This window comes from Xenopus tropicalis, chromosome 3 (assembly GCF_000004195.4).
Source record: "Xenopus tropicalis strain Nigerian chromosome 3, UCB_Xtro_10.0, whole genome shotgun sequence".
Classification (NCBI taxonomy): domain Eukaryota; kingdom Metazoa; phylum Chordata; class Amphibia; order Anura; family Pipidae; genus Xenopus; species Xenopus tropicalis.
The window spans coordinates 118223036-118249655 of NC_030679.2; the positions used below are offsets into that span (position 1 = coordinate 118223036).

The window sequence follows — 26620 nt, forward strand, 5'->3', positions numbered from 1 at the left end:
TAGATTTGGACTTTTTTTTCTCCCTTAATAACGTAAACCTTCATTTAAAAACTGCATTTTGTGTTCAATTATGTTATCTTTGACTAATAGTTAATGGTTTTTGATGAGCAGAAACATTTAAGTGTGACAAACATGCAAAAGAATAAGAAATCAGGAAGGGGGCAAATAGTTTTTCACACCACTGTATATACTGTAGACACAGGAACAAAACACAATATTCGAGTTTATCTGATCCAACTTTACAGCGTATGGAGATCAGATTTTGTAGGTTCCTACAAAATCTCATGTTGTCGTGTGCTGTTGCATGGAGGATCCGATTAAATCTATCCAACAAAATCTGATAAAAATCTCCCATGGAGCCCTTAAAGAGAGGGGGAAATGTGAATTAACAAAGCAGCAACAGGAGAAGGACAGGGGTATTTTAGCAAGCCAAATGTCATTGGTAAATATGTCAGAAACCATGGTTCTCCATCCCCGGATTGTTAACTCTCAGACCAATGCTTTATCCCACTGAGCTGCTCCTATTACATTTAGTTTTGTAACATCAGTGACAATTCCAGGGATATTTCCTTTTATCCTGTAGGATGATTTGGTCTATGAGGTTTCGGAAGGATTACTGAAGAAATGATAAGTGGATAAGTGCCTTTTCCATGTGACAGCAGGTAAATCCTTTTTCCCTTTGGTGAGTGAATACTATAGGAGCATAATTAATAATCCTCAGCTATATGACAATGTGGGGAACAGTTTTCTTTAATACATAATAAATTCAATTATAAACTTCATTTAGTACAAGAGAAGGTAAGAAATCATGAACAGAGTACATGTATTGTATGTTCGGGGGTGCTTCTGGCCTTCCTGCTGCTTGAGGCTTCAAACCCCATTCCATTTCCTCCTCTCATGTATTTAACTCTTCAAGACTTGGATGTGGATAGAGGGGTAAGAACATTGCATTCAATTTCTGGTTTGAAAAAAAAGTAAATTCATCTGTTAACGTTTCCAGGGGTGGCATTTTGCCTCATTACAAAAGCAGCCCTGAGTCGTCATGGCCATCTTCCTTAGGTAGTAGAATTCTGCAAAGAGCGTGTATGTAGCACATATGAAGGATTATATTTTACAAAGAGACCATCACCTCTTCAGGGTTGCCATGCTGGAATTACTGTCCTTGCAATAATGAAAGCACCACGCAACACAGAATTAGAGTGTAGAAGGGAAGAGGAGCTTCAGATGACAATCCCGCTACAAAGAGATAAGAGAGAGCATACTGATTAACAATAACATTAAAATATTTGTTGTTACTTATAAGCTGAAAAATGTTCACCATGGCTCTTATGACTCCCAAGGTTACCTCTGTAGGTAAGGGTTCCATCCTCTTGGCCTGTTAGTACTATTGACAATGCTTTCAGTTGGCCTTTGTCTAGTAGTTTAGCCTGTTGCTCTGTTACTGCAGAGGCCTGGGACCAGGAAAAAAATCGGAGCTGCGCAGGTGAGAAGCAGACCTAAGAAACAGAAAAGAGACAGGACTTGGGTTGAATATTTTATCCACCTCATCACAAAGGTAACACAAGTAAAGGCTGGGCTTGACCTGCGCAAAACCACTGCACTTACTGCAAACTTTTTGGGTTCCAGACGGGACACTGCAAGTGAAGAGAGACCCCAAATCTGTTCCTGGACTAAAGAAGAGAGTTCAATGTCCTGCAAGCCAGCTGTCATGTAAAATGGGAGGAACTGTGTTAAAATGTTTTATGAGCCAGAGTAAAGCTAGTACAATTTGGGACTCCAGGCTGCCCTGTGAATAAGATTTAATGCAAAACTGAGATTGTCCTGCAAGACTTCTTGTTAGACCTGCACCAGATATTAGTTCTGAAATATGCATGGTTTGGTAATGGGGCGTGCACAGTATAATTTGATTATTGCACATGCATAATCACCGGAGAATTAAACTGCGAGCCAGGGTGGGGGTATATACTATATATATATACTGTATATAAGGCCCTAATTGTGAGCATGGGACCCATGAGACGAGGACTACAGTCACCTGATGGGATTTTCAAACCTGCCCCATAGATATCTGTGCATTTTTTATCCAGATATTGGTTGGGTAGTCAGTGCTAAAGTGCCCCACCCATCTTTAGTTTTGCTGCCTCTGAAGCAGGAAGCCCCAAGAAAGCCAAACAAAGAAAATATTTGAAATCTTTTATTTCTGGACTATAGCACATAGGCATATTCTGTGCTGGCATATTTCAGCCATCGGAGAAGTGACACCTCAATTAACTTGAACGGTGAATGTGTGGCAGTGGTGGTATTGGTACTTTTCAGCCTAAAAATACCTACTAATCCTATTTAAATGAATGGGAGGCAACAGTGGCAGTTTCAGGAGCTTCTCTGTTAGTTACTGTGCCTCTGGTACCCAAACAGACATTACAATCTTTAGCAACCCATGGCAGCAAATCAGGAACTTTTTTCATTGGTTTAGGTCTATTATAATAGTGCAAGCAATTGTCTGAATATAGAAAAACATTATTTATGAGAATGAAAATAAATATGGCAACTGAAAAATTACCAGACAGGGTTAAAAGGAGCTGCAGGCACCAGCATTGTGTGATAGTTATGTAAGTGGAAGAAGAAAAGAGTTAGGTTAGTACCTGAAACTATGCTCTATTTTATAAAAAAAATATATCTCACCTGCTACAGTTCCCATCTCCCTAAAAATATCTTCTGTCCATCCACTTACAGGTCCAAACATATCGGGCTTTGCACAGAGCTGCGTAAGAATGTAAAGCTGCTCCTCTGTGCAACTCAGAGACAGAGATCCCAAATGCAGCACCGCAGAACTAATAACAAGAGACCAACATATCCAAAATATGCAGTATTATGGCATACATAATGTCCATTCAAAAAACAGTTTTTTACCAGAACTCAAAAGGCTGAAGCTTCTGCAAATCAGTGCTCTGAAGCCCACACACAGCATATCCAAGTGCCATCAACTGCAAAGTGTCCAGTCCGTTCACTGAGAGATTGCTGGATTGTAGAAAGCCACGGGTCAATGCCTGTAACTATAGGAGACACAAGTTTGTTGATTTGCTTTGCTAACATAATCTCTATTATATTAAATTGTTTCTGTAATAAACACCATGGCACCACCACTAAATCCCTCTTACCTGTTTTGAACTCCACTCTTTTTCCTTCCCAAGAGCCTCCATCACCTGCATGTTACCAAGAGGTAATTTCTGGAGCTGCTGATAACTGATCTGAGTTGCCAGTCTCCCGAGACGAGCAATCAGAAGAGGAGTAAAGTTAGACACAGGCCCCACAATCTGCCAGAGAGAATGCCAATAAAAAGAGAGGATTTTATTTAATATATATGAGACTTATAAATAGTGTCCTTCCCCAGCAATACTTTAGCTGCTATACCTTTAGGAGTTTTGCAAACAGAATTTTAAGATCCTTGAGGGGTATATCAGGGTCCCCACCAATCACCTCCAGACAGTCCATAAACTCCACAATTGGCATTCCTAGAAGAACTTTAGCTCCCAATGCAGATGGCGCGAGACCCTGAAGAGTTTGGCACTCAGGACCAAGTACTTTTGAGATTAAAGAAAGAGAGAAGTAGTTATATAACTAGATGGCTCTTATGTATACTGGGGACAGGTTTGTTGGATTAGTGGAGAAAAAAACACAGGAGATTTGACTGAAACACATGTGAAGGGGGAGAAAATAGATCAGCTACAGAGGAAGAGGTTCCAAGAAAAGACATATATTCAACATTCCTTCCTTCATGCACGAGCCTCCTTTTATCTTACTTACTTACTTTACTTAATCCTTTAGGTAAAACATTGCACAATAGGAAACAACATAAGACAAAAACTTAAGGGGACTTTGGGTTGTTCTGTGATGTGTCTCACCTGCCCCCCTGGCTGGTGATGGTGCCAGCAAAGACTGCTGGAATAGGCTGCACTGTCTGCTTGTACTCTCTGCTCGCTGTTGCGGACTTTCATTATTTGTGCATACCACACCTAAAGGTGACTTTCTCCACCTATAGTCTTCAGAGAAAATCGTCAGAACCCACGCCGTGGACAGAGCAGACTGCCAGAGTATTCAAAAAGGCATTAACAGAGAGAGAAAACAGAAGAAAAAAACATTTGGGATCATATGTGTGGATGACAATAATCCCTGTCTGTAGTTCAGCATTCGGCCAGCTCTCTACCCGCTCATAACATTGTATAAATATATGAAAACTGGCAATATTCAGCTTTCTTCAGTAAAATTCAACCCAAACTTCTGTCACTCTAACTTGCTGCCCCTCATTCACTGCTGTTAGCCTTAATCTTCATTCATTTTTTCACAAGTGCACTCTCCAGAACTCACTGTGTTGAGAATTTGCAGGGATTGTGCTGGAAAGAGGGGAACCAGCCTATCCAAACGCTCTAGAACCGTTGGCATCCAAAGGTTAGGAGGCCTGGAAAACAGAGGTTATTGTTTGAGTTCAATAAATGTTGTTTCCCAACACCTTAGAGACTCTCAAGTTCAGACACCAAAGCTTCCGCCACATAACATACAACTCATTGCAACCACCAACACATATTAATGATACAACAGAACACATTGCAGGTTGCTACTGTTCTGGCTTGGCTAGGTTTAAATAGCTTAGAATTCTACTGTATTCTGCTGTAGTTTAATGGTCTAAAACATTGTTTGTGGTTTTTAACACACATACTGTATTAAAAAGAAACTTTTCTCACACTGGTGCTGTCAAGAAATAATTTCTTTCCAACTGGTGAGCACACAGATAAAACCTCTAAATATAAAACACTTTACTGGCCTGATGGTAAGTGACATATGGATGCAGGCCGAAAAGTGCACTAGACAAATGCCCCTGTTGTAATATTATTATGTAACAGTGCCCTGTTCCAATTAGACAAGTGGACCACAATACAAAAAAGGAAAAAAAAAGCCTGTCGTTGCTTATGCTGCCTTAAATAAATTAATTATTTAAAGGGTTTTAAATGGATAATAATGAAGAGCTACATAGAAATGAGTAAAGTCTGCCATACGGCAGGGATGATCCGGAAACCCTGTCTACCATTCTCCTTTACAGAACATGCATTGTGCAGGGGTATGGTGATATATATCTACATGAGGCACTTTTTAAAAGTTTTCCATTGATCCGGTGTAACGTTGCTGGCATGAACAGTATCATTTATAATGCAATTTGTTAGAACTGGCCCACAGGTTGAAGTGGTTGAGAGGGGTGTGAAGCCTAGATAACTTCTTATTCGTATCTTAAAAAGTGTCAGCAGAAAACCTAGAACATAAGTAAACCTATTGTTGAGGTTTAAGGCAAGGTCGTGCTTTATAGAAGCCACAAATAGGCAACATGAAGACAATTTTATGACCAGGCCTTTTTTTTGTGTGTCATTGTGTGTTTTTTCATGGCATTTCTCTCTCTGTTTCATACCCAAACTCCTGTGGCTCCTGTAGTACGCTTGTGAGCAGCATCTGTGTCTTTGGAAGGAAGCAGTAATTGGTGACACTCTCTACAGCCTGTGCTAGGATTCCATGGAACACAGATAGGAAGGTCGAGTTTTTGAGAAATGGAGTGAGAACACCAAGAGCCACAAATATTTCTTGTAGGGATGAAGTCCCAGCTAGTCCCTGCATAAAGGTGAAAAGAAATGCTCCCATTACAGATCACATTACAGTTTTTTTTTCCTCTGTACTGAGAGCCCTGCAATCATCATTGGGGTTTCAACTCCCATATCAATGATCCCTCACTACCTTGGCCCTCTTGCCTAACCTCCTCCTTTGAACTTCAGCAGTTGACAAACACCCCAACCCATAAGGATGACCACTATCTGGATCTAGTTTTTACCAAAAATCTCTCCTTCTTTGATTAACACTGATCCCTTTCACCTTTCTGATCATCGTTTGATTACATTTTTTGTCTCACATTCTGTTTCCCTAACTGCTTCTTCCCCCACTGTCCTAATTCTGAATACACCTCACATAAGTTTCCCGGCCTTAGCAAACTCTTTAAGGTCCAGTCTCTCCTACTTTTATGGAGATGTCTGGATCCTGATACCCTGGTTACGACCACATACTAGTCTCTGCCATTGACTCATTTGCACCCCTACAGGCTAAGCGCACTCAGGCTCAAAACCTATGCCCCTGGCTGAATTCACAAACCAGATTCTTATGCTCCTGTACGTATGGAGGGAATCCCATAGACAAGCAAACTTTATCTATTATAAATTCTTGTTTTCATGCCTCAACTCCGCCTGACAGGAGTACTACAGTACCCTTATAAACAACAATAAATCCAATCCAGGATGGCTGTTTTCTACCATTTAACATCCCTCATCATCAGAAACACTCAACCTCCTACACTCTCCTCAGGATTTTGCTGATTTCTGCAAGATCAAAGTAGAGTCCATCCGCCATCAGATTGCCATCTTAGCTAGCACAAACCAATTCCTCCTTACTAAGCTTTAATACTTTCTATCCTGTTACAGTGTCACCCACTGTAACCAGCAGCACTTAATACCCTCCTGTTTGTGTATCCTTCCATTTAGATTGTAAGCTCTATGGGGCAGTGACCTCCATCCTCTTGTCTCTTTGTCACTTAGCTTTGTGGAATCTTTAATGCAACTGTACTTTTTATTTATTTATATTCAATATTGTACTTTGTATTTATTTATCCATTATTGTAATGACCCTCTATTTGTTTAATAATTATTGTTCTGCTGTACAGAGCTGCATACATAAGTAGAGCTATATTAATAAAAATATACATACAGGTACATCACAAGTGGAGACAGTATTTGAGGAAGGTGTGAATAGGAATATAAGGTATTACACGGTTTATTTCTCACCAAGCAGCTAGACAGAGCATCCAATAGAAGAAGCTGGCGCTGCTGAGGTAAGGCAGTTACAAACTGAGGCTGTGACTTTAGGCTCTCCAGCAAAGACCTGCAGCTTGAGGGGCCAAGGATAGAGACCTTACTGGGCCTGAAAGACATTGTCAGTACCATCTCTCAGGTTATTCTGAATGCACAAATATACATTAGCTTTACAGGTAAATATACAACAGTGAAACACTGCACTGCCCAATAGTGTTTTAAAATATATAAATATATATTCAGTTATCAGCTATTACTATTGTAAATTAACTAAAAGCCCTGGGAACCCCAACAAAAATGACATTTGACCCCACAAATTAAGAATATTGGGGGGGGGCTTGCAGTTCTCTGGACTAATTTACTATATTTCATTTTTCCTAGCCCATATCATATGTTAACAATGTTGCATGTTAAATGCATTTGAGGGTAGGAAGTGATTATTGTAAGAGGAAGGATATGTGTATACAGAATTAAATGACCAGATGTTAAAGAATAGCATAAGTAGTAGAAAACTATTGTGCCTGTCCAACCCCCAACTCCAGTGCCCAGTCCCCACCTGATTCTTCATTTCAGGGGCTTAGATGAATATATAACCACAGAGAATTCTGCAATTTTCCTAAACATCTAATGAGAAGGATCGAACTCTTTGTGCCTATTGAGCCCCCGAGGCGTGTCGCGCCCTGTGTAATTACATCCCTGGATATACATGTCATGCAGAAGAACTGTGTGCTCTGGTTATTTGATTCTGGATATGGATTTCCAGCAGTGAAGAGAAAGAAGATGCAATGTATATCAGGAAGGCCAGCATATAAAACATGTTAACAGGCATGTTTGTTATTAAAAATATAATAAATCAATCAATCAACTTTTTCATAACATATTACAATTGGTTTGATTAACCCTGACAAGGGGAAAACTCTTCTGTAACCACAAAATTAGATTGCTGTCTGCAGTAGTTTTCCTGATTATATAATTAGTATATGATTGTACCATTGTCTGACACTATACATTAAAGAGATACTGACACCAGAAATGAAATTATTTTTACATCTGTCATAACATGTCATGTCATGTCTCTGCATGCTATTTATAATTTTGCCATAAAAGTATTTGTCCAAGCTTTTTTACACTATGAGGCCGTTAGCATTAGAAGCTGTAACTGACAGGCAAAACAGTCAGGTTTAGGAACTTCAAGTAACAATTACTTACAAAAGCAGCCCTATCAGTAAAAAATGATCAACACGACCTATAGGGAACTTTTTATGTAGATTTCTATTTTAAAAAGTTGTTTTTTTCGTATCAGTATCACTTTAAGGGCTGTGGCAGACGGGGAGATTAGTCGCCCGCGACAAGGGAGATATGTCGCGGGCGACTAATCTCCCCATCTGCCATGGACCTAAAGGGGTGGTTCACCTTTAAGTTAACTTTCAATATGTTATACAATGTTCCTGTTTCTAACAACTTTGCAATTGGTCTTCATTCTTTATCTTTTTTTGAAAGTTTTTGAATTATTTTCCTTCCTTTTTTACATCTTTTCAGCTTCAAAGGGTGGGGGACTGACCCTGGCAACTAAATAACTACTGCTTTGTGAGTTTATTTATTATTGTTACTAACAAATAAAAAACAACAGCAAATTGTTTCAGGTTATGATTGTCTACATCACACTTAAAGCTAATATAAAGGTGAATAACCCCTTTAAAGAGCCAATATGGTGCCACAAAATATAAATTATAAGAGAAACTAAAACCATGCCCCTATGGGCTGCACTATGGCCCCATATTCCTGCCTGCACCTTTCCTGCATTGGAGTTGAGATAAAAGGTTACACAGACAAACTGAATATATCTGCATTGAACTAATTTAAATTAAATGAAGGCAGTGAATACTGTATGATATTCTACATAGAGTTGTATATCCAAAACTCACGGTATCTCAGCGCCAATCTGTGGATCCAAATTATTCAGCAGTTCTACAGTCAGTGTAAGAGAGGTCAGCTGGTCCACAACACACTGAATCTAAAACAACTCATAGAGGAAAACAGGACATTAATATAAACCTGACTCCTACCAATGGGCAGCTCCCCATACCCCATTTCACACTTGTATAAGCATTTCTCACAATCAGTGCTTAGAACAACCCCTTGTAAATACTGATTTGCTCATATTAACCAACTTCTATTCTTCGCAATGACACCCTTGCTTTTACCCACTGCATAGATCACAATGCTAACCAATATCTTTTATTTTGCCTATAGTGCTTTTTGAATACTTCTTTGCTAATCTTACACACAATGCAACATTATTGATTTTCTTTGGTCGCTCACCAGACAAGGGGCTAATGGCACTTTGATGCCATAAAGTTGCTTCAGAGTCTGTGTTACGTTATCACTTAGAAAGCCGCTTAGGGAATTACAGTCAGCACCAGCCACCAGGTTCCCTAGAGAACTGAGAAGTAACCAAAGGCAGTGAGTTAGGAGCAAATGAATATAGAGAAAATAAGCTGAGGTAGTAAAACTGGGGGTCCTAACAGTGCTATCAATGGGACTAAAGACAGGGAGCAGTTCTGACTGTAAGAAACAGCTGGAAGAGAGATTATGGCAGACAGAATGGATATCTGCAGCTATTCTTGTATTGGTAAACTGGAGGAATTTAAAATTTGGTCTAAAATATGAGCAGCATTGCATGCAGTAGCAAGAATCAAGCATGTAACTCACTTGGCATCCTCTTGTATCGCACGTCTCCTTGAACCTTCACGAAACAGCAACTGTGCCTGGAAAATGATAAACAGCAAGAGGGCTACAGTAGATTTTTATTTGTATCTATTTATTATCCAAAGATTTATTAAACCATCACTTTTGCTAATGAAACAAAATACATTATTTAATCTTTATCATGGTTCAGCTATCCATAATGATTTTGCCTTTGCAGTTGGGACTGCTTATGGCAGATGTGTTACTTTTTCATAGATTGCAATGCATACCTACTGGCAATAAGCAGTGTGTCTTTGCTATTGTTGTCTATGATGTATGCCCACAATCAACATAAACAACGTATCCGTACATATGCAAATAAAGAAGTGTAAGTTAGCTCTCATAGCCTCTGGGCAATGTGATTCAACAAAATTTGTTTCTGCAAGACTTTCCCTGAAAAGTTGCAGATAAAAATCAGACAAGCCAACATGTGTTATTTTCTATGGGTTGCCTGAAGGAGAAGGGTTCACCTTGTGCTGCTCTAGCTCTTTACCTAACACAGCTGGCTAGGGCTGATGGGAGATGAAGGATAAAAAGCTGGATGTCAGCATTTGGGACAGTCCTTTGGCTGCAGTTAGAACACAGTTAGAGCACACAGCTAAGCAAATGGATTTCCTTTGTATAAGCTGCCTCTCATGTAGAATGAAAGCTCTAGCAGGCCTTTTGTCTGGCTGTGCATACATTCGTTCTGTCACACAACGTGTCTTTACGTTACAGCACTTCACTACCAGAACTGTCCCAAAAACAGTGATGATAACAAAAGGTCTTGGGAGATAAAAGTGGGAGAAGTATGTTCCATGGAAATGGGAAATCTAATATTATAGTAAAAAAGGTGTGCTCACCACTAAATTTTAAACCATTTTAAACCACAGAATTTATATAGAGACAAGAGGTCCTCTGCATTCACCAATTATTATTATATATAGGACATTAAGGGCCATGGCGAGATTAGCACCCCCAAGTGACTTAGCCTTTCCTTCTCCTTTAAAAGGAAAGGGCCTTTCCCTAATCTCCCGCCCACAAATTACCCAGTGCAATCAAATGGTAAGGGGGTGTGACGAGCGCTGGAAGGGGTTTGGGCACCTAGAGGGGAAGGGGGAGCGTGCACGGGGGTCCAAGTGTGCGGGAGAGCAGAGAGGGCCTAACGGCGCACATATTTAAAATCCGGCCCTATGTTGACACAAAGTAGAAAGCGTAGGATTGTTAAGAATGTCATTGTATGGTGTAGCCTTTAGGTTTGCTTTCAATGGAACAGGGGGCCTAATTATAAAAAATAGGTTGGGGATTATTTAGCAAAACTGGACACCTTTGGAACTAGGCAGTAACCTGTGGCAACCAATCAAATGTGTCCGTTCATTGTTCTATCTGCAGCTAGCTAAAAAAAAGTGAATCACAAATCTTGGTTGCACCTAGGTGCTTTTCATTCTTATATATTTTACATAATTGTTGTGTTTCAATTGTTTGGGTGTATTTGGTGTCAAAATGCTTATTAAATGCTTATTAAATGTGACTGTGCTGATTCTGTTAGTATTTATTAAAACAAGATACTTTGTAATACAGTTCAATTGTTTTTTCTTTGCCATTTGAAAAATACCAGCTTTGGCTGCATGTAGTTCCTGGCTGTGATAATTACATGTTAAATTCTCCTTACCTGCTGCATGTTCCAGCTTGCAATAGCCGCTCTTGGTAAGTCAGACAGTACATCAGAGATTTGTCTGCGCAACTGAATCAGTGGCAATGATTGCAACAGAGAGCCCAAGTCTTGTAGTCTGGCCGTCATATTACCTCCAGCCTTCATGTACAGAGGGTACAAGGAGGTAAAAAATCTTACTTAGTAAATATATTCTTACAGTACAGGTATGGGATTCATTATCCAGGAACCCGTTATCCAGAAAGATCCAAGTTACAGGACGGCCATCTACCATGGACTTTTTTTTGTAATAATGAAACAGTACCTTGTACTTGATCCCAACTAAGATATAATAATCCTTATTGGAGGCAAAACAATCCTACTGGATTTATTTAATATTGATTTTTTTTTAGTAGACTTAAGGTATGGTGATCCAAATTATAGAAAGACCCCTTATCCAGAAAACCCCAGTTCCCGAGCATTCTGGATAATAGATCCCATACCTGTATATTAACATCTCTTAGTGCTGATATGTGGACTATTATGATATTACACTCTTGCACAATAACTGTCCTTTGTAAACATATTTACACCCCAAAAGTGAGGGGACGAGATGGGTATGAGGCCATATAAAAAGGTGGGGGTGTAATCTGGACTGATAAAAACATGTAACAGAAGGACTGAAAGAAAAAGGAGTAAGAACAGGGAACAGACACAGAAGAGGAGTAGAAAGGTTTCCCTTTGGCTACAAATATTTGTAATACATTGTTTAAAATGTTTTGAACATAAGCAGAATAGACATTCCAAAGAGGACATGCAGTGCTATAGATTCCTTTCTTCTATAGTGGGGATTTGCTTCAAAAACTTCAAAAAAAACACACGCACATACCCACAGCCTCTGAAGCACAGCGAGTCGTTGCGCGGGGCTCATTGAGTCCACATTCATAGTCAAGGTTGGTAACAGCTGCAAAATTTGGTTGGCCGACAACTGCTGGAGGTAGGTAGGGCTGAGCCCCAGCAACATGGAACCCATGTGAGATAGGACGTTATCTGATATCTGTTGAGGACAAATGTGTGAAAACAGAAGATGTTTCCTATAATGTGCGCAAAAAACACTGCTTTTCAAAGCAAACTGCAGGGCAGTGTGAAAAAGTGCAGTAAACATGGCAGTTTGTCCTTAATTTTTGCAGTTTCAACCTGCCCTGCACTTTATAAATTATCCCTAACATGTTTTGACAACAAAAATATATGTGCACACTACATATTGGCCTAGCAATTTGGGTGTGATCAGGGTTGGACTGAGGGATGAAGGGCCCACCGGGGCTCCCGCCCCAGGGGCCCTGCAGGTGCCCGTGCCCCCCCTCCCGAAGGGCCCCCTACCCGACATTCTCCCCCGAGCACGTAAATTTAACGCGTTGGGACAGGAGCCGTCGGGCAGGGGGATCGCGGGTAAGGGTCAAGTCTGGGCCACCGGGGCCCAATGGATTTTTTCCGGAGTCCCGGCAGCCCAGTCCAACCCTGGGTGCGATAGCTAGACAATTACTGTTGATCTTCCACGATCCACAATAATTCACTGCAGGGCTCATGCTAGGCGGGTCAAAGAGTTGGATCCTATTCCAAACCCAGTCCAGCCCACCCTTCATGAATACAGTGCTGCTGTATGTAAGCAGCTCTGTGTTCATGGGAAAGGCCCACAATAGACAGGGCACTGTAAAAAGTACAAAAACATTGTGCTGTCCTTCTTCTTTTACTCTTTATATTGTGCTCCACCATCAGTAAATGAGCCTTCTTGCGAAAAAAGAAACCTAAAATAAATTCTAATGCCATTGCAGATCCTATCATTGGCATCCGATCAGACTGCATATTATATATTCACAAATAACCATAAGGGTCTGGGTAAGAAAAACGAAAAGCAAAAAAACTAAATCTTGCACATCAAACACTATAGGAAGAGACCTTTAAAGGACAAGGAAAGGCTATTGCAATGGGGATTTTTATCTTCTGGGCTGGTTCTCCTTTTTGGAGAAAAATACACTGGGCCAGGCTTTTTTTCCCCTAGCGTAAGCAAAAGTCCCAGGGAAAAAGCCAGATTCACTGCTGGGTGCCTAACATATAGTCATCCCCCACAGTGAATCCTTGTCCTTTAAAGCAAGAAAGAATTTTCACATTGACAGGCAGGACACAACTAACTATAACACAGACTTTAGAATTAACCTGCACAAAGGAATTGTGGGTAGCAGCAGGCAAATGGTGCCTATATATTATACATGCACGTGCATTAGAGAGGGCCAGTGTTGAACATGCACACATAAATAAACATACTGTTCCCTTATTCTGTATTTTCTGAACCATCTCCCGAGCCTGAAAGTGAACAAAAAAAATGGGAGTTGGGATCACTCCCAGGTACACAGAGGGTGACAGCCAGATGTACTAAACCACTTGTGTCACTTATGACACCTTTTAGTCACCTTTTTTTTTTTTTTTTAAACAAATGTAATACAGGTATGGGATCCGTTATCCAGAAAACCATTATCCAGGAAGTTCCGAATTACAGAAAGGCCATCTCCCATAGGATTCCATTATAAGCAAATAATTCTAATTTTTGAAAATGATTTCCTTTTTCTCTGTATAATAAATAATAATAATAAAACAGTACCTTGTACTTGATCCCAACTAAGATATAATTAATCCTCACTGGAGGCAAAACTATTGGGTTTAGCAGGCTTAAGGTATGGAGATCCAAATTAAGGAAAGATCCCTTATCTGGAAAACCCCAGGTCCCGAGCATTCTGGATAACAGGTCCCGTACCTGTATATTTAACAAATCTACAAGCAAAATGCTATAGGACTCAATACATGGTGATGGGTGCAAGTTGCCTTGGGTGGAAGTACCTCCTGGCCCAGATCTGATTCTGGGTTCAAGAAAGGGTTGGATAAATATTTCACTCAACTTAGTTGCAAACAAACCTATACGTAGTACCTGTGAGTTATGGAATATATTTTATAAAGAGGACTAACAGCTGAATTTAAGTTTAACACAGCAAAAACAAAGAAGTAGGAGTATAGAGTGTTAACTTTTTGTCTTCCTGCCAAGTAACAGGAATCAGCTGGTTGTTTCAAGGGAAAAGTGCAATTTCTGACACTTTGGTCACTTTCTGACAATTTACCCGAAATTCAGCATTTCACCCCATAATTTCAGCATAACTGTGGCAGCCACGTTTGCTCCCAGTGTGTCAAAATGTACTCAATTGACTTGAATGGAGGTTGCATTACTTCTGGAGGATGTAACAAAATGGCATTTGCATCTGATTCACTGGGCGCAAGTCAGGTGCACTGACTGACAGCACCCGATGTGGGAAGCCTGGAGCACCTGGCAGGGACAGGGTTGGGGGTAGCTCCAGGGTTCCCCAACATAAATATGCACAGGCGAGAGGCAGAATGGAGACACTGGCAACCAAGTGAAAAGGTAGAAGCATGTTTAGATGCAAGTACTTTAATTGCATCAGTTCTAATATTGCTATCAATAGTAAGTACATTTACATAAAATGGAAATACTTAAGAAAATTGTAATGAACAAATGATGGAAAGTTGCTTAGAATGACATTTTCTTTCATCATGCAAATAATAATTTTTGGGTGGAGGACCCCTTTAAAGAAGAATTTGATGTGCCTAATATGTATTTGTCAGCCCCTTGCTATTCTCTGCCCTGGAGGTTCTGACTATTGATATAATGTAGCAGAAGCCAGGTATTGTGAGAAATTGATTTTTTCTAGCCCCTAGACCCCTAGACCCTTTGTTTTAAAGCAGTGATCCCCAACCAGTGGCTCAGGGGCAACATGTTGCTCCCCAACCCCTTGGATGTTGCTCTCAGTGCCCCCAAACCAGGGAGTTATGTTTGAATCCTGACTTGGGGGCAAGTTTTATTTGATTAAAAACAAGATTTACTACCAAATAAAGCCCCTGTAAGCTGATAGTGTGCATAGAGGCCCCTAATAGCCAATCTTAACCCTTATTTGGCTCCTCCATGAACTTTTATGATGCTTGTGTTGCTCTCCAAATCTTTTTACATTTGACTTTGGCTCATGAGTTAAAAAGGTTGGGGACCCCTGTTTTAAAAGGGTCAAGTGTACTTTATTGGCAATATTGGAGAGTATGAATGTATGGTCTATGAAAGCAGCAATTACAGTCCTAGACATAAAGCCTTATGCATATAGACTTATGCTAGTGACTACACACACAACTTCAGTCTTAGCTGGTGGATTTATTTAGCATGCCTGTGCTGGTGTGAAGTTTGCTGATCCCACTTGGGCCAATGCTGGTAGCACTTGATCAAGGCGCAGCCTTTGAAGGAATGTGACCCCAAGAGATGGCAGTACTGGAGCTAGAGTGGAGAGTGACTGCCAGCTGAGATTCTGAGGTTGTCTCCAGGGCACATCCCCAAAAAGGAAGTCCAGCATCTGCAATGAGATAAAAAAAAAAAAACTACATTGAAAATCTATTCTTTTTTCTATGTCTAGACACCTGTATAATGCTGTCTTGCACATTCATTCCCATTATACTTTTCCTAATGCACTACCTCTGCTCATTACCCATTCACCACTACACATTTAAAACTCTCTTTCCTCTTCTTCTTTACTTAGCATTGGCTTTTCAGCTCCCCGACGTTACACCTTACCTTACTGTCTGGGTAAAGTTCTCCTTGCTTCACGCACTCCAGGAGACTTCTGTTTAGCACCATGAATATATCCTGATTCTGTTGGAACTGCCAGAGATCTTGAACATCTGCCTGACATATGTAAGGTCCCAACCTAAATAGAACATAGGCTAATTCAATCATGGCTCTTAGCGCCAGTAACATTATTTGGTGTCTTCCAGTGTATGTGCATCAGAAATAATACTCACAGCTCCATGTCCTTTGCAGTCACATTAGGGGCCTGTAACACCTTAGATAGGATAACCCTCTGATAGGGGGGAGATAAATCCACGGTGAGGTTAGGGAGAATCTGCATAACCTGAGTAGAAATGAGCAAATAAATCTGTTCAGGTCAACAGCATGAGTTACTGGACCCAACATTTCCAAAATTTTTGGGAGGATATGTTTTACGTATATACATATATAAATCCATAGAAACAATCTCAAAGGCGCCTGTCCACTTCACAAACTAACCTGATCTGGATTCAGCTCTTGGAATGTGTTCAACGGGAGCAATGGGAGGAGATTGCTGACCTCCTGTACGTCTGTTAAACATGAGATATTCTTAAATATAGTAGAATTGCGCAGCCAAAGCCCAAGAGCAAGCTTATGGTCAGAGGAAAAGGATCCAGCGGAGCGACTGAGAGCCAGCAGCCTGTACAAAATGAAACAGGCACTAGTGTACATGATGTACAGTAAATCCTCAAGACAGACCAATGAACTTAATGGTTTTAAAGGGAATATAAGCCAGAAAGGCCAAATCAAGGCATGCTAATTGCAGTGGACAAAAACATTAATAAAGCAAAGAACTGCAAAGAACTCTGAGGAGAGTTTGAACTTGCAGCACAAAAGGACTGATGTGAGGATATGGAACTTTTCATTTTTGGAACTGATCCATTGGATTGGCCTGCTGCATATTTCTTGCAAAAGTAATGGGATACAGATGTAAAAGAACAATAAGAAAGGTTCCACGTTCTACAACTGTAGGAGGAAATAGATCCGTTGTTACCGTCAAACAAATTCTCCTTTTATTTGATTAGTATTAAAATTGCTTTACAGCTGATTATACTTATCTTGTGTCCAATTAGACAAATTAGTATTAACAAACTGACTACCAATTAGAAAATGTAAAAAAATAGCCACCTAAGTACAGGTATGGGACCTGTTATCCAGAATGTTCGGGACCTGGGGTTTTCCGGATAAGGGATCTTTCCGTAATTTGGATCTCCACAATTTAAGTCTGCAAAAAATCATTTAAATACTGAATAAACCCAATAGGCTTGTTTTGCTTCCAATAAGGAATAATTATATCTTAGTTGGGATCAAGTACATGGTGCTGTTTTATTATTACAGAGAAAAGGGAAATCATTTTTAAAAATTAGAATTATTTACTTATAATTGAGTCTATGGGAGATGGCCTTTCCGTAGTTTGGAACTTTCTGGATAATGGGTTTCTGGATAAGGGATCCCATACCTGTACCAACCAATGGTTTAAATGACATCCCTGTACTTCTGTTTTTTACACTGGCCCATTGCTCACATGCACAACTTTGTCATTGAATAGAATGGATAAATATGAGTGATTTCCAGTTGGAATGGCTTGCCAAAATACCAAATAAACCTTCAGTAGTTCCAGGTTCTAGTGGGTTCCCGTCTAGGAAAATTCCCATTAGCTTTTTTCATCATAATCCAGTATAACCTCTATACCAATGCCACCAGGGGGGAGAGCGGGTCCTGAATGTCAGGTTTTCTGGTGGGCCCTAGGAGGCCCAGTCTGATGAATAAAACAGTTTTTTGAGTGCACCCCTATCCTGTAAGAAAATTAGATTAAACTAGTTCTAAGGCTAATTGAAGACATAGATTTCTATGAGCAAGATATGCAACAACACAGCCACAAAACTTGTACCTGCCAAATGGTGTGCAATATGTCCTCACATTAATATGTCTGACAATTTTTTATCCCCTGAATCGCACAATATTTTCCCAAATTTATGGATGGTAAAATAGCTATGTTGGTTGTCATTAACAACCACATTCTCCCCTATTACAAAGCTGTGTTAAATCTCTGTAAGCCACTTTCATTCACCTGCCATTAAAGTGTATTTATTGCAGTCACTCTCATGGTGGAGTCCCTGGGATTCCTGCTTGGGAATGTGCACTTAAAAATGTATATATCTGTATCCAAACCTTGGTCTGCTTAAAAGGATTACATAAGGTGGGGCAATATCTGACTGAAAGTAAGTTTGTAAATGGGACAATCTATGAACAATATAATAATTGTTACAGTATAAGCCATTGAGTGTATAGAGGGTGTTAGCAGAACCTGAGAGCCTTGGAAAGACAACTTACGCCTCTCTGTTGTCATACACAGGGGGAAGGAGACTGAACATCTTATCAGGATCCAGGTAGTGCAAAAACGGAACAAGCTCAATGAACAGGGCCAAGTCAAAGGGCACTTGATACTTTAGTAGCGATGATACTAAAAGGGAGTAATATTCAGCAGGTACCTATATAAAGAAAACAGATAAACATGGATGTAAAAAACAAACAACAAAAGGACAAGTCTCTAGAAGAAAAAGAATGGTTTGACCAGGTGCTGTTTTCTTGTTAATTTTGTTGCATGTACTGTCATATTTTTAACTATAATCACTTACTAGCTTAGTGCACTGGGAAGTGATTTCCCCAGTTCAAAAAATATGGGTGTATCAGAATCCAGCAGTGTATTTAGTGCTCTTGCTGTACTTGGCACATATTACAATAGGAGCCAGCCCTGCCCCAGTTACATCCCACAGTCTGCCTCTGGATTTTACATTGATACAATCACACTGCCAAACACCGCCAAAAGCAGGGTTGGACTGGCCCAAACAGGGCTACTATAAGCTATCAGTGGGCCCTTGCAGCTGCCCCAAGAGATCTGTGGAAGTACAACATTCAAGGAGTAAACTTTAAAGGAACAGTAACACCAAAAAATGAAAGTGTATAAAAGTAACTAAAATATAATGTGCTGCTGCCCTGCACTGGTAAAAGTTGTGTGTTTACTTCAGAAAGTCTACTATAATTTATATAAATAAGCTGCTATGTAGCCATGGAGGCAGCCATTCAAAGGAGAAAAGCCACAGGCACATAGCAGATAACAGATAAAACACTATTGTATTCTACAGAACTTATCTGTTATCTGCTATGTGCCTGTGCCTTTTCTCCTTTGAATGGCTGCCCCCATGGCTACACAGCAGCTTATTATATAAATTATAGAAGTGTTACTGTAGCAAACACACCAGTTTTACCAGTGCAGGGCAACAGTGCATTATATTTTTATTACTTTAAAGCTCTTTCATTTTTTAGTGTTACTGTTCCTTTAACACAGTAATGCGGACAATAAAGAAATAATCTTTGCTTTTGGAAGCAAACAAAGGGTAAAAGTGCCCTGAAATGGAAAAAAAACACATGGAAGCAGATGAACCATATTTATAAAATAGGGGCATCACAAGATATAAAATGAAAATGCAGCCAATGTAAAAATATTTTCTTGTATTTAGATATGACAAGGATTGGCCTAAGGAACTTGCCCTTTAGGGCTCTGGCACATGGGGAGATTAGTCGCACGCGACAAATCTCCCTTGTCACGGGCAACTAATCTCCCAGAACTACCATCCCACCAGTGGACATGTAAGTCGCCGGTGGGATGGTACACGCTGCGCAGACGATTTCAGCAAATCGCCGAAGTTGCCTCGCAAGGGATTTTCGGCGATTTGCCGAAATCGCGCCGCCCCGTGTGCCATCCCACCCGCGACTTACATTTTCGCCGGTGGGATGGCAACTGATGGCAACTCGGGGAGATTAGTTGCCCGTGAACAGGGAGATTTGTCGTGGGCGACTAATCTCCCCGTGTGCCAGAGCCCTTACACATTTTTTGTAATTGTTTATTAAGCCACAGGGAGCATCCAAAATTCCTTTAAAAATGAATACTGTTTTTAGTACCTCCTTTTTTATCATTACTATTACAGGCATGGGATCCATTATCCGGAAACCTATTATAATTTAAAAAATGAATTTTCTTTTCCTCTGTAATAATAAAACAGTGCCTCATACTTAATCATAACAAGATAATTAATCATGGATACTGGAGGCAAAACAATCCTATTGTGTTTAATCAATGTTTACATTATTTTTTGGTAGACTTAAGGTTATGGAGATCTAAATTACAGAAAGACCCCTTATTTGAGAAATCCCTGGTCCCAAGCATTCTGGTCCCAACCTCATGTTTTTTTTAGGTCCGTTGATGAGCCAAAAGGAAGATCTGTTCTTGCTACATACATGTATATATTTGGAATGTATTTCTGCTACTGAATGCACTTAATTTGTATGATGACATGATAAATGGCTATTGTGCATTGCCTTTTCAGAGTTGATACAATTGGATAGATCCTGGCATGGTAAATACCTCTTGCTCTGGACATTACCTGCAGGGAGGTCTCGTTCTGTGATAAGTTGGTGAGGAAGACCTTGACAGACTCAGAGGTGAGATGGGAGGTACAAACAATCATGTCTGACAGTGGAAGCCTGAAGAATTCCTGAGGGAGAAGATGGATATCATCACTTGCCACAAAAGATCATATATATGTATTGTCATGAATTTCATAAAAAAGCTGATATTTACCTCAATTAGGATCCAAGACTCGGGTGAAACTACATCCCCTGCCAGCTGAATTAGGACATTCTGTAATAAAACAGAACTGGGAATTACTGAGATTCTACCACAAACTACTAGGTCCTGCAGTAAAGTCATTCTATGGACCCCTATTCTTTGCTAATAAGACAGTCTGATAAATATTACAACTGTTTTTTGTGTAGATGTTTTTTTCTACTGACCTGCAACACAGTCATTCACATGAGATGAACCATATTAACATACCCCGAAATTGCACAGAAGATCTTTCTTCTGGTTGCTGTTAAAAAGGTCGTTGGTGAGGTAGTGCAGCACAGCGCGTAGAATCTCAGTTTGTATCATGTCAAAGCCAGAGAGAGACAGCACTTGCATTTCTTCTAGAAGCAACAGAAGAATAACAGTTGTATCTACAGCCTTCATATACACTGCACTGACACTGGCATTGTCCATGGTGAGTCCAGCATTCTGCATGGAACACAAAGCGAGGGGCATTACACTCCCCACTGTGAGTCCATTCCCAGGACAGACTGAGCTCAGATCAGCACTGCAATTCCATTGAAGTTGTGTCTTGTCCTCCTCTGAGAGGCACACAGCTGGCTCAAATGAGGAGGATATTTTGCATAAGTGTTTTATCCATCTTGTCCTAGGATCGCTAGAGAGAAGGTCAATATATGTACAAACTTTGGCCAAGAAAATATCTCTTTCCAGCAACCAGCAAATAAAGATGTTTTCATAATCAATTGTAGCATTGGTTAAGTTGTTAAGACCACAGACCTGGCCTGTCATTGGCCACCATACCATGCTATCATTATAAAAGGCCTTCTCTTGGCTTTCAGAGACATTATATATGTAATTGTCTGTATCATACACTTTGCAGAATGATATAAGCAAGCCGGGCTGAGTCTCTAGAGACCCCCATTTTTCATACCTACACAGGGGTGCCACCAGCTCCTCCACACTGTTATTATAATGTGTATTACAGGCAGGCCTCAGCCAAAGGTTTGCAGGGTTTTGTAATAACTCAGTCAGGAGAGAGGAATTGGAGCATACGCCTGCAGTGAAGTTCAACTTGTTAAAATCCCAACAAACCTTCACTATGAATGAATGAACGTTCTTATTTTTCCATCCCTGGTAAAAGCACAGGCCAACTTCCCATGCATGGGACAAACTTTCATTCGCTTTTGGAGCTCCTGTGTTGTTACTGAAGGTGATCAGAAAGTTCTTTGTATCATAATTTGCGCAGAATCTTAACAAAGAAATATCCACCAGAGTAAGATGCCACTGCTCATAGCGACACTGGGTAACAGAGTAGTTGAAGAACGGCACAGCAGGGGCTGGTGGTACACAATCTACCTGTATAAAGAAATTTTCCGGCTGGGATTTGATCAACTGAAGGAAAGAATAATTAGCACAAAGATTCTGGGAGAAGTTCTCTTTGTCATACAACCAGCAGAACTCCACCAGGAATGGAGAAGGTGCATTAGAATAAGAGTAATTACACATGTTCCATGTAAGCATGGTCTGTAGAGTGTTAGCATCTGATACATTATAGCAGACACTCAGCGCCAGTGTCAAGGCTGGTCCCTCACTGATCCCCTGCATAATCCATGGGTTGTTACATGCAGATTGCAGAAAATTCCCTGTATCATTTATTATGCAGAAGGAGACTATGGGGAATTCAGCAGAAGCCCATTCATTGTATGAACACAATTTTGGTATTTCTGTAGGGACACTGGAATTGGTACAAACCACAGTAACCCATGACAGATTTTGGTTCTGGGTGAGCACTTGTAAGAAGCTGCTGTTGGTGCAAATAGTATGAAAGAAACTGTAGAAATCACTTTGAGCCCAGTAGTACAGGGAGTTATTATTGACAGTTACTGGATCCGGATCTGCATGCTGACATCCCTCAGGTGAGGGACAGTCTGACAGTGCCACACAGTTGTCTGGATTTTGTAACATCTTCTGACAAAACTGGGGGTTTTTGCACATAAAAGAAGTAAAATTCACTGGGTCAAATGTCCAACAAAAAGACATTAAGAAGACAGGGGCAGACATGTTCAGCCAAGAACCATAGGTGCATAGTTTCCATATATAAAACGGAGTATTTGGATTTAAAGAACTGGCAGAGGGTTCCAGGGTGTGCAGAGGATCATGGTTAGCACAGACTGAGAGAACAATTGCATCTGTCTCGGTGTTGCTACAGTTGGAACACATGGAAGACAGGCTGCTCAAGGTCATAGCTGAACATGCATAAAAGTTGTTGCTTGACCCCTCATTGCAGAAGGTGGGGATCCAATTGTTTTTGGTGTTGCTAATAAGTTGTGTCACCAGAGTGGAATTGTTACAGATATGTTGTTTAAAACTGCTGGAGTCATGAGCTGCCCAGGAAATGAGCAAGGAGGAGTTAGCAGGTGACCCCTCCCATTGCGTAAAGAATGAGATTCCTGTGCTATTCCCTGCACAGTAAAGCTCAGAGGGTCCATTTAGCTTCAGCTGCTGGAGAAGAACTGAATCTCTCAACAGATAGGACTCCATCTGCTCCTGATCAAACAGCCAGCATAATGCCATATCAGTAAAGTTAAGGTCAATTGAGTTCCAAATAGTATAGTTACATTTATCCTGGAGGTCAAGCATATGATCAGTACAGAAATTTAGCAACCAACTGTTGTTGGCGTTCTGGGCAAGAAAAAGCAGAAAAGTGACGTTGCTGCAGACAGTGGGTACAAAATGCTTCTCATCTACCTGGCTGCAGAGTAGGATGAGAGGAGAAGCAATGCCATGCACCAGGACCTCCTGCCACTCGGAATACTTGCAAAGTGTTGTAGAAATATAAAGTTCGCAAAAGTTGCCAAGCCAGGGGTTATTGCTCTGCAGCTGCTGAAGGATTTCTAAGGACTGACAGGCATAGGCAGAAAAACCATTCCGATCATTTTCTGCACATAAAGTCACAATGAATGGAATGGCTGTATCAGGCTGCCACTCTCCATAGTTGCAAATCTCTTGCAGTAGAGTAGGGGAAATAGCTTCAGTGGGTGCAACAGTTGAACATGATGGATCCAACCATGCATTATCTGGATTTAATTTCAGCTCCTGTAAAACATCTAGATTAGCGCAGAGATACTGTACAAACTGGTCTGAGTCAGATACCCAGCAAAAATGAACAGACATAGCAGGGACTAAACTGGGCTCCCAGGACGCGTAATTGCATATGTTTCCAGGGTTTGTGTAGTAGGCACAGAATCCTAGTAACCAGTCATTATAGATGGACAGCTGCTTTAAGAGATCCATGTTCATACACACTGAGTTGATAAACCCTTCTCGGTTACTCTCACTGCAGGTAGACACAGAAGAAGAGGACACTTTACTACCATCCTGCCATTGTGAGTAGTCACAATTTGCTTCTAGTGACCGCACAGTCCTGCTTGAGGGTGTTTTGCATGGGTCAGAGAGAAGCTCCGTCAGGAATGAGAAGAGGAACCCACAGACCTGGCTATCAGTTTTGTTTGTCTGATTGGTAGAGCTGAGAAAGAGACACATTAGTGTATTGTTGGTGCCATAAATATCTGCGCACACATCTCTGACCGCAGGAAGTAAACGCCCAGAGCAAATAAGTAGAAAGGTGGCCAGGTCAGACTTGAGGGATATACTTAGAGCTGGTGATTCTGTAGGTGGATGTGTGACCAGCGGCATTCCTAGAAATTCCCAGCTCATATTCTGTGCCATCGACCTAAAAAAAAATGCAGTTGTTGGAAAAAAATCTGAATTGACAAAAATAAGAGATACACACAGAGGAATGTAAGGTTTGAGATAAGGGGAATGTACAGTCTGGACCTGAAGTGCCCATTGTTTGGTTCCCAGCTATTACTGAAACACAGATCAGTAGGTGGGTCACACGCTGGACTTCTTGGCAGCAAATGCAGCATAACACAGGTAAGTGATACAAGAAGGAGATGTACAAAAGGTTTAATTGGGTTCTACTATAATTAAACAATATATTTATGTTTACTGGTTAAAGTGACATACAGTATACCAAAAACGGTGGTACTATCACAGTAGTTCCAAAGAGAAGTATAAGTAATAATATAATAATAAAATAATATAAGTTTTAAAAGGTGCAGAAGACAGAGGGACTGAGAGCACAGACAGAACAGCTCATAATTACCACAAGAGTAGATCTTTTAGGTCCCCTGTAGAAAAAAAATACACAGTTTGATGGGACAGTTGAATCAAAGCAATACTGACATATTATCTTAAAACTTGGGTCATTCTTGAATTCATGGAGCCTTTTAAAGGAAAACTATACCCCAAACAATGTAGATCTTTATAAACATATAGCACATAAAAACAGCTCATATTTGAAAACCTGCTACATCTAAATAATCCATTGTCATAACGGAATACTTTTTTAGTAGTAGTAGTGCCATTGGGTACTACTAAATAGAAAATTGCCATTTTAAGTACCAAGGGCCACTTCCTGGGGTTATATGATTCACAGTGCACACAAACAAACCAAGGCACACATACATGTTAGGTCATAAAAGCCAATGAATGGATAAACCTCTGTCTTTTACTCCCACGCTGCATTATTTCCTGCCAGATGATACTGATATATACAGTATATTCCAGTTTGCTTAGAGTCTTTAATAGACCACTTACCATGATATAACCCATCAGTTTGTTAAGTAGTCATTCTGGGGGTATAGTTTTCTTTTGGAAACCCATGTGTTACTTCATTCAGTCCCTTTGTTCTAAGCTAATTCCATCCCACCTCGAAGGGTATTGGTACACAGGGAGTTTAGTCCCCCAACAAAAACAGAGCGCCGTGTATGCGCTGGTGGGAGAGCAATTCAGGGAGATTAGTCGCCCACAGTAGTGAAGATTTATCACAGGCAGCTAATCTCTACATGTATCAGTACCCTGACTTATTACCTTTGCACCCCATACCTTGAGAGCGGCCATCTTGGCTTGATTGTATGAAAATTGTGAGGGCTTTGTAAAGCAGGTCTCCTGACTGGCTTCCCAGGAGCACCTTTGACTGGGACAGAAGAAGCCGTATCGACCTTCCCTTGGCTACTGTGTTATTTCTTGTAGGAAAGGTTCCAGAGCACTGGAAAGCAGCTCCCTGAAGCAGTAACACCAAGTCCTGGGCATTGCCAGGGGGCCATACCGGTGGTGCATTTGGTGAGGGCATTTCAGAACAACTTAGGGGACCTGAAGAAGAAAAGAAATCACACTCATGATGTAGACAATACTTAAAATATACCTAAAGCTGATGTAAAGGCAAGGTCTCTTACCTATTAAAAGTGCCATAAGAATTACAAATGGGCATGTCAGCTGCTCCACGTGACTGTGGTGGTGTTTCTGACGTTCCTTCTATAAAGAGATGGGACAGTAACTGGCACGAGCCACAACTGATAACTTGCCTAGGAATACTGATGCCACTGAGACTTGAAGCCTCTTCCTTCTGTGCCACCACTTAGTCACCACTGATTTAGATATCAATGTATAATTAGGACTGGCAACTTGCTTGTGGTTTAGCCTCCAGCTTCTAAGCTTATGCCCACACATTACCAGTGTGGACAATATTTTACTAAAGAGCTGTACCCTCAACTGTGTAAGCCATCTGCCATGGAATGTATAAAATAATTATATTACAGTGCGAGTATTTTTTTTTTAATAACATTTTAATTAGTTATCCATTAGCCCTGTTTAGAGAACTTACAGGCACACCAGACCTCTCCATATAGTGAGATTTGCACCTACCTGGAATAGAATACACAGAACTGGCACATGGAATTGTTCTTCCATGGGGCGATCCCTTTTGTTTTCCACTTTGTTTATTGTGCCAAACAGGCTGACACAATAAACACAGGGGATCACCCTGCGGAAGAGCATTTGTAAGTTAGAAACCCTCTTTAAAGAAATGACTGTAAAGGGAGTTGATGGATTGCTGGCACAATACAGCTGTTGCATGGAGTTACAAC

The 26620-nt window shown here is 40.6% G+C and overlaps 2 protein-coding genes across 3 annotated transcripts; both read right to left on the reverse strand.

Annotated features, from left to right (window-relative positions):
• Positions 1-734: 734 nt before the first annotated feature.
• Positions 735-13632, reverse strand: LOC100491937 (stereocilin). The gene is made up of 17 exons (XM_018092491.2): positions 13597-13632; positions 12164-12331; positions 11296-11436; positions 9609-9664; positions 9219-9339; positions 8822-8910; positions 6870-7005; positions 5456-5652; positions 4366-4456; positions 3903-4083; positions 3412-3581; positions 3159-3314; positions 2911-3053; positions 2683-2831; positions 1606-1703; positions 1346-1496; positions 735-1236 (listed from the first exon to the last, which is right to left on the reverse strand). Exons 1-17 carry the CDS (start codon positions 13624-13626, stop codon positions 1154-1156), a joined length of 2160 nt encoding a protein of 719 aa, XP_017947980.2. The 5' UTR covers positions 13627-13632; the 3' UTR covers positions 735-1153.
• A 1883-nt stretch (positions 13633-15515) lies between these two features.
• Positions 15516-25036, reverse strand: LOC108646281. Of its 2 annotated transcripts, XM_031899260.1 has the most exons (9): positions 24799-25036; positions 20880-24363; positions 20625-20684; positions 20428-20538; positions 18317-18474; positions 16442-16622; positions 16177-16286; positions 15950-16082; positions 15516-15731 (listed from the first exon to the last, which is right to left on the reverse strand). In XM_031899260.1, exons 2-9 carry the CDS (start codon positions 24357-24359, stop codon positions 15540-15542), a joined length of 4425 nt encoding a protein of 1474 aa, XP_031755120.1. In that variant the 5' UTR covers positions 24360-24363; positions 24799-25036; the 3' UTR covers positions 15516-15539. The 2 variants fall into 2 exon arrangements, with proteins under 2 accessions (XP_031755120.1, XP_017948239.2); XM_018092750.2 differs by lacking the exon at positions 24799-25036 and having other exon boundaries at positions 20880-24516.
• Positions 25037-26620: the final 1584 nt, after the last annotated feature.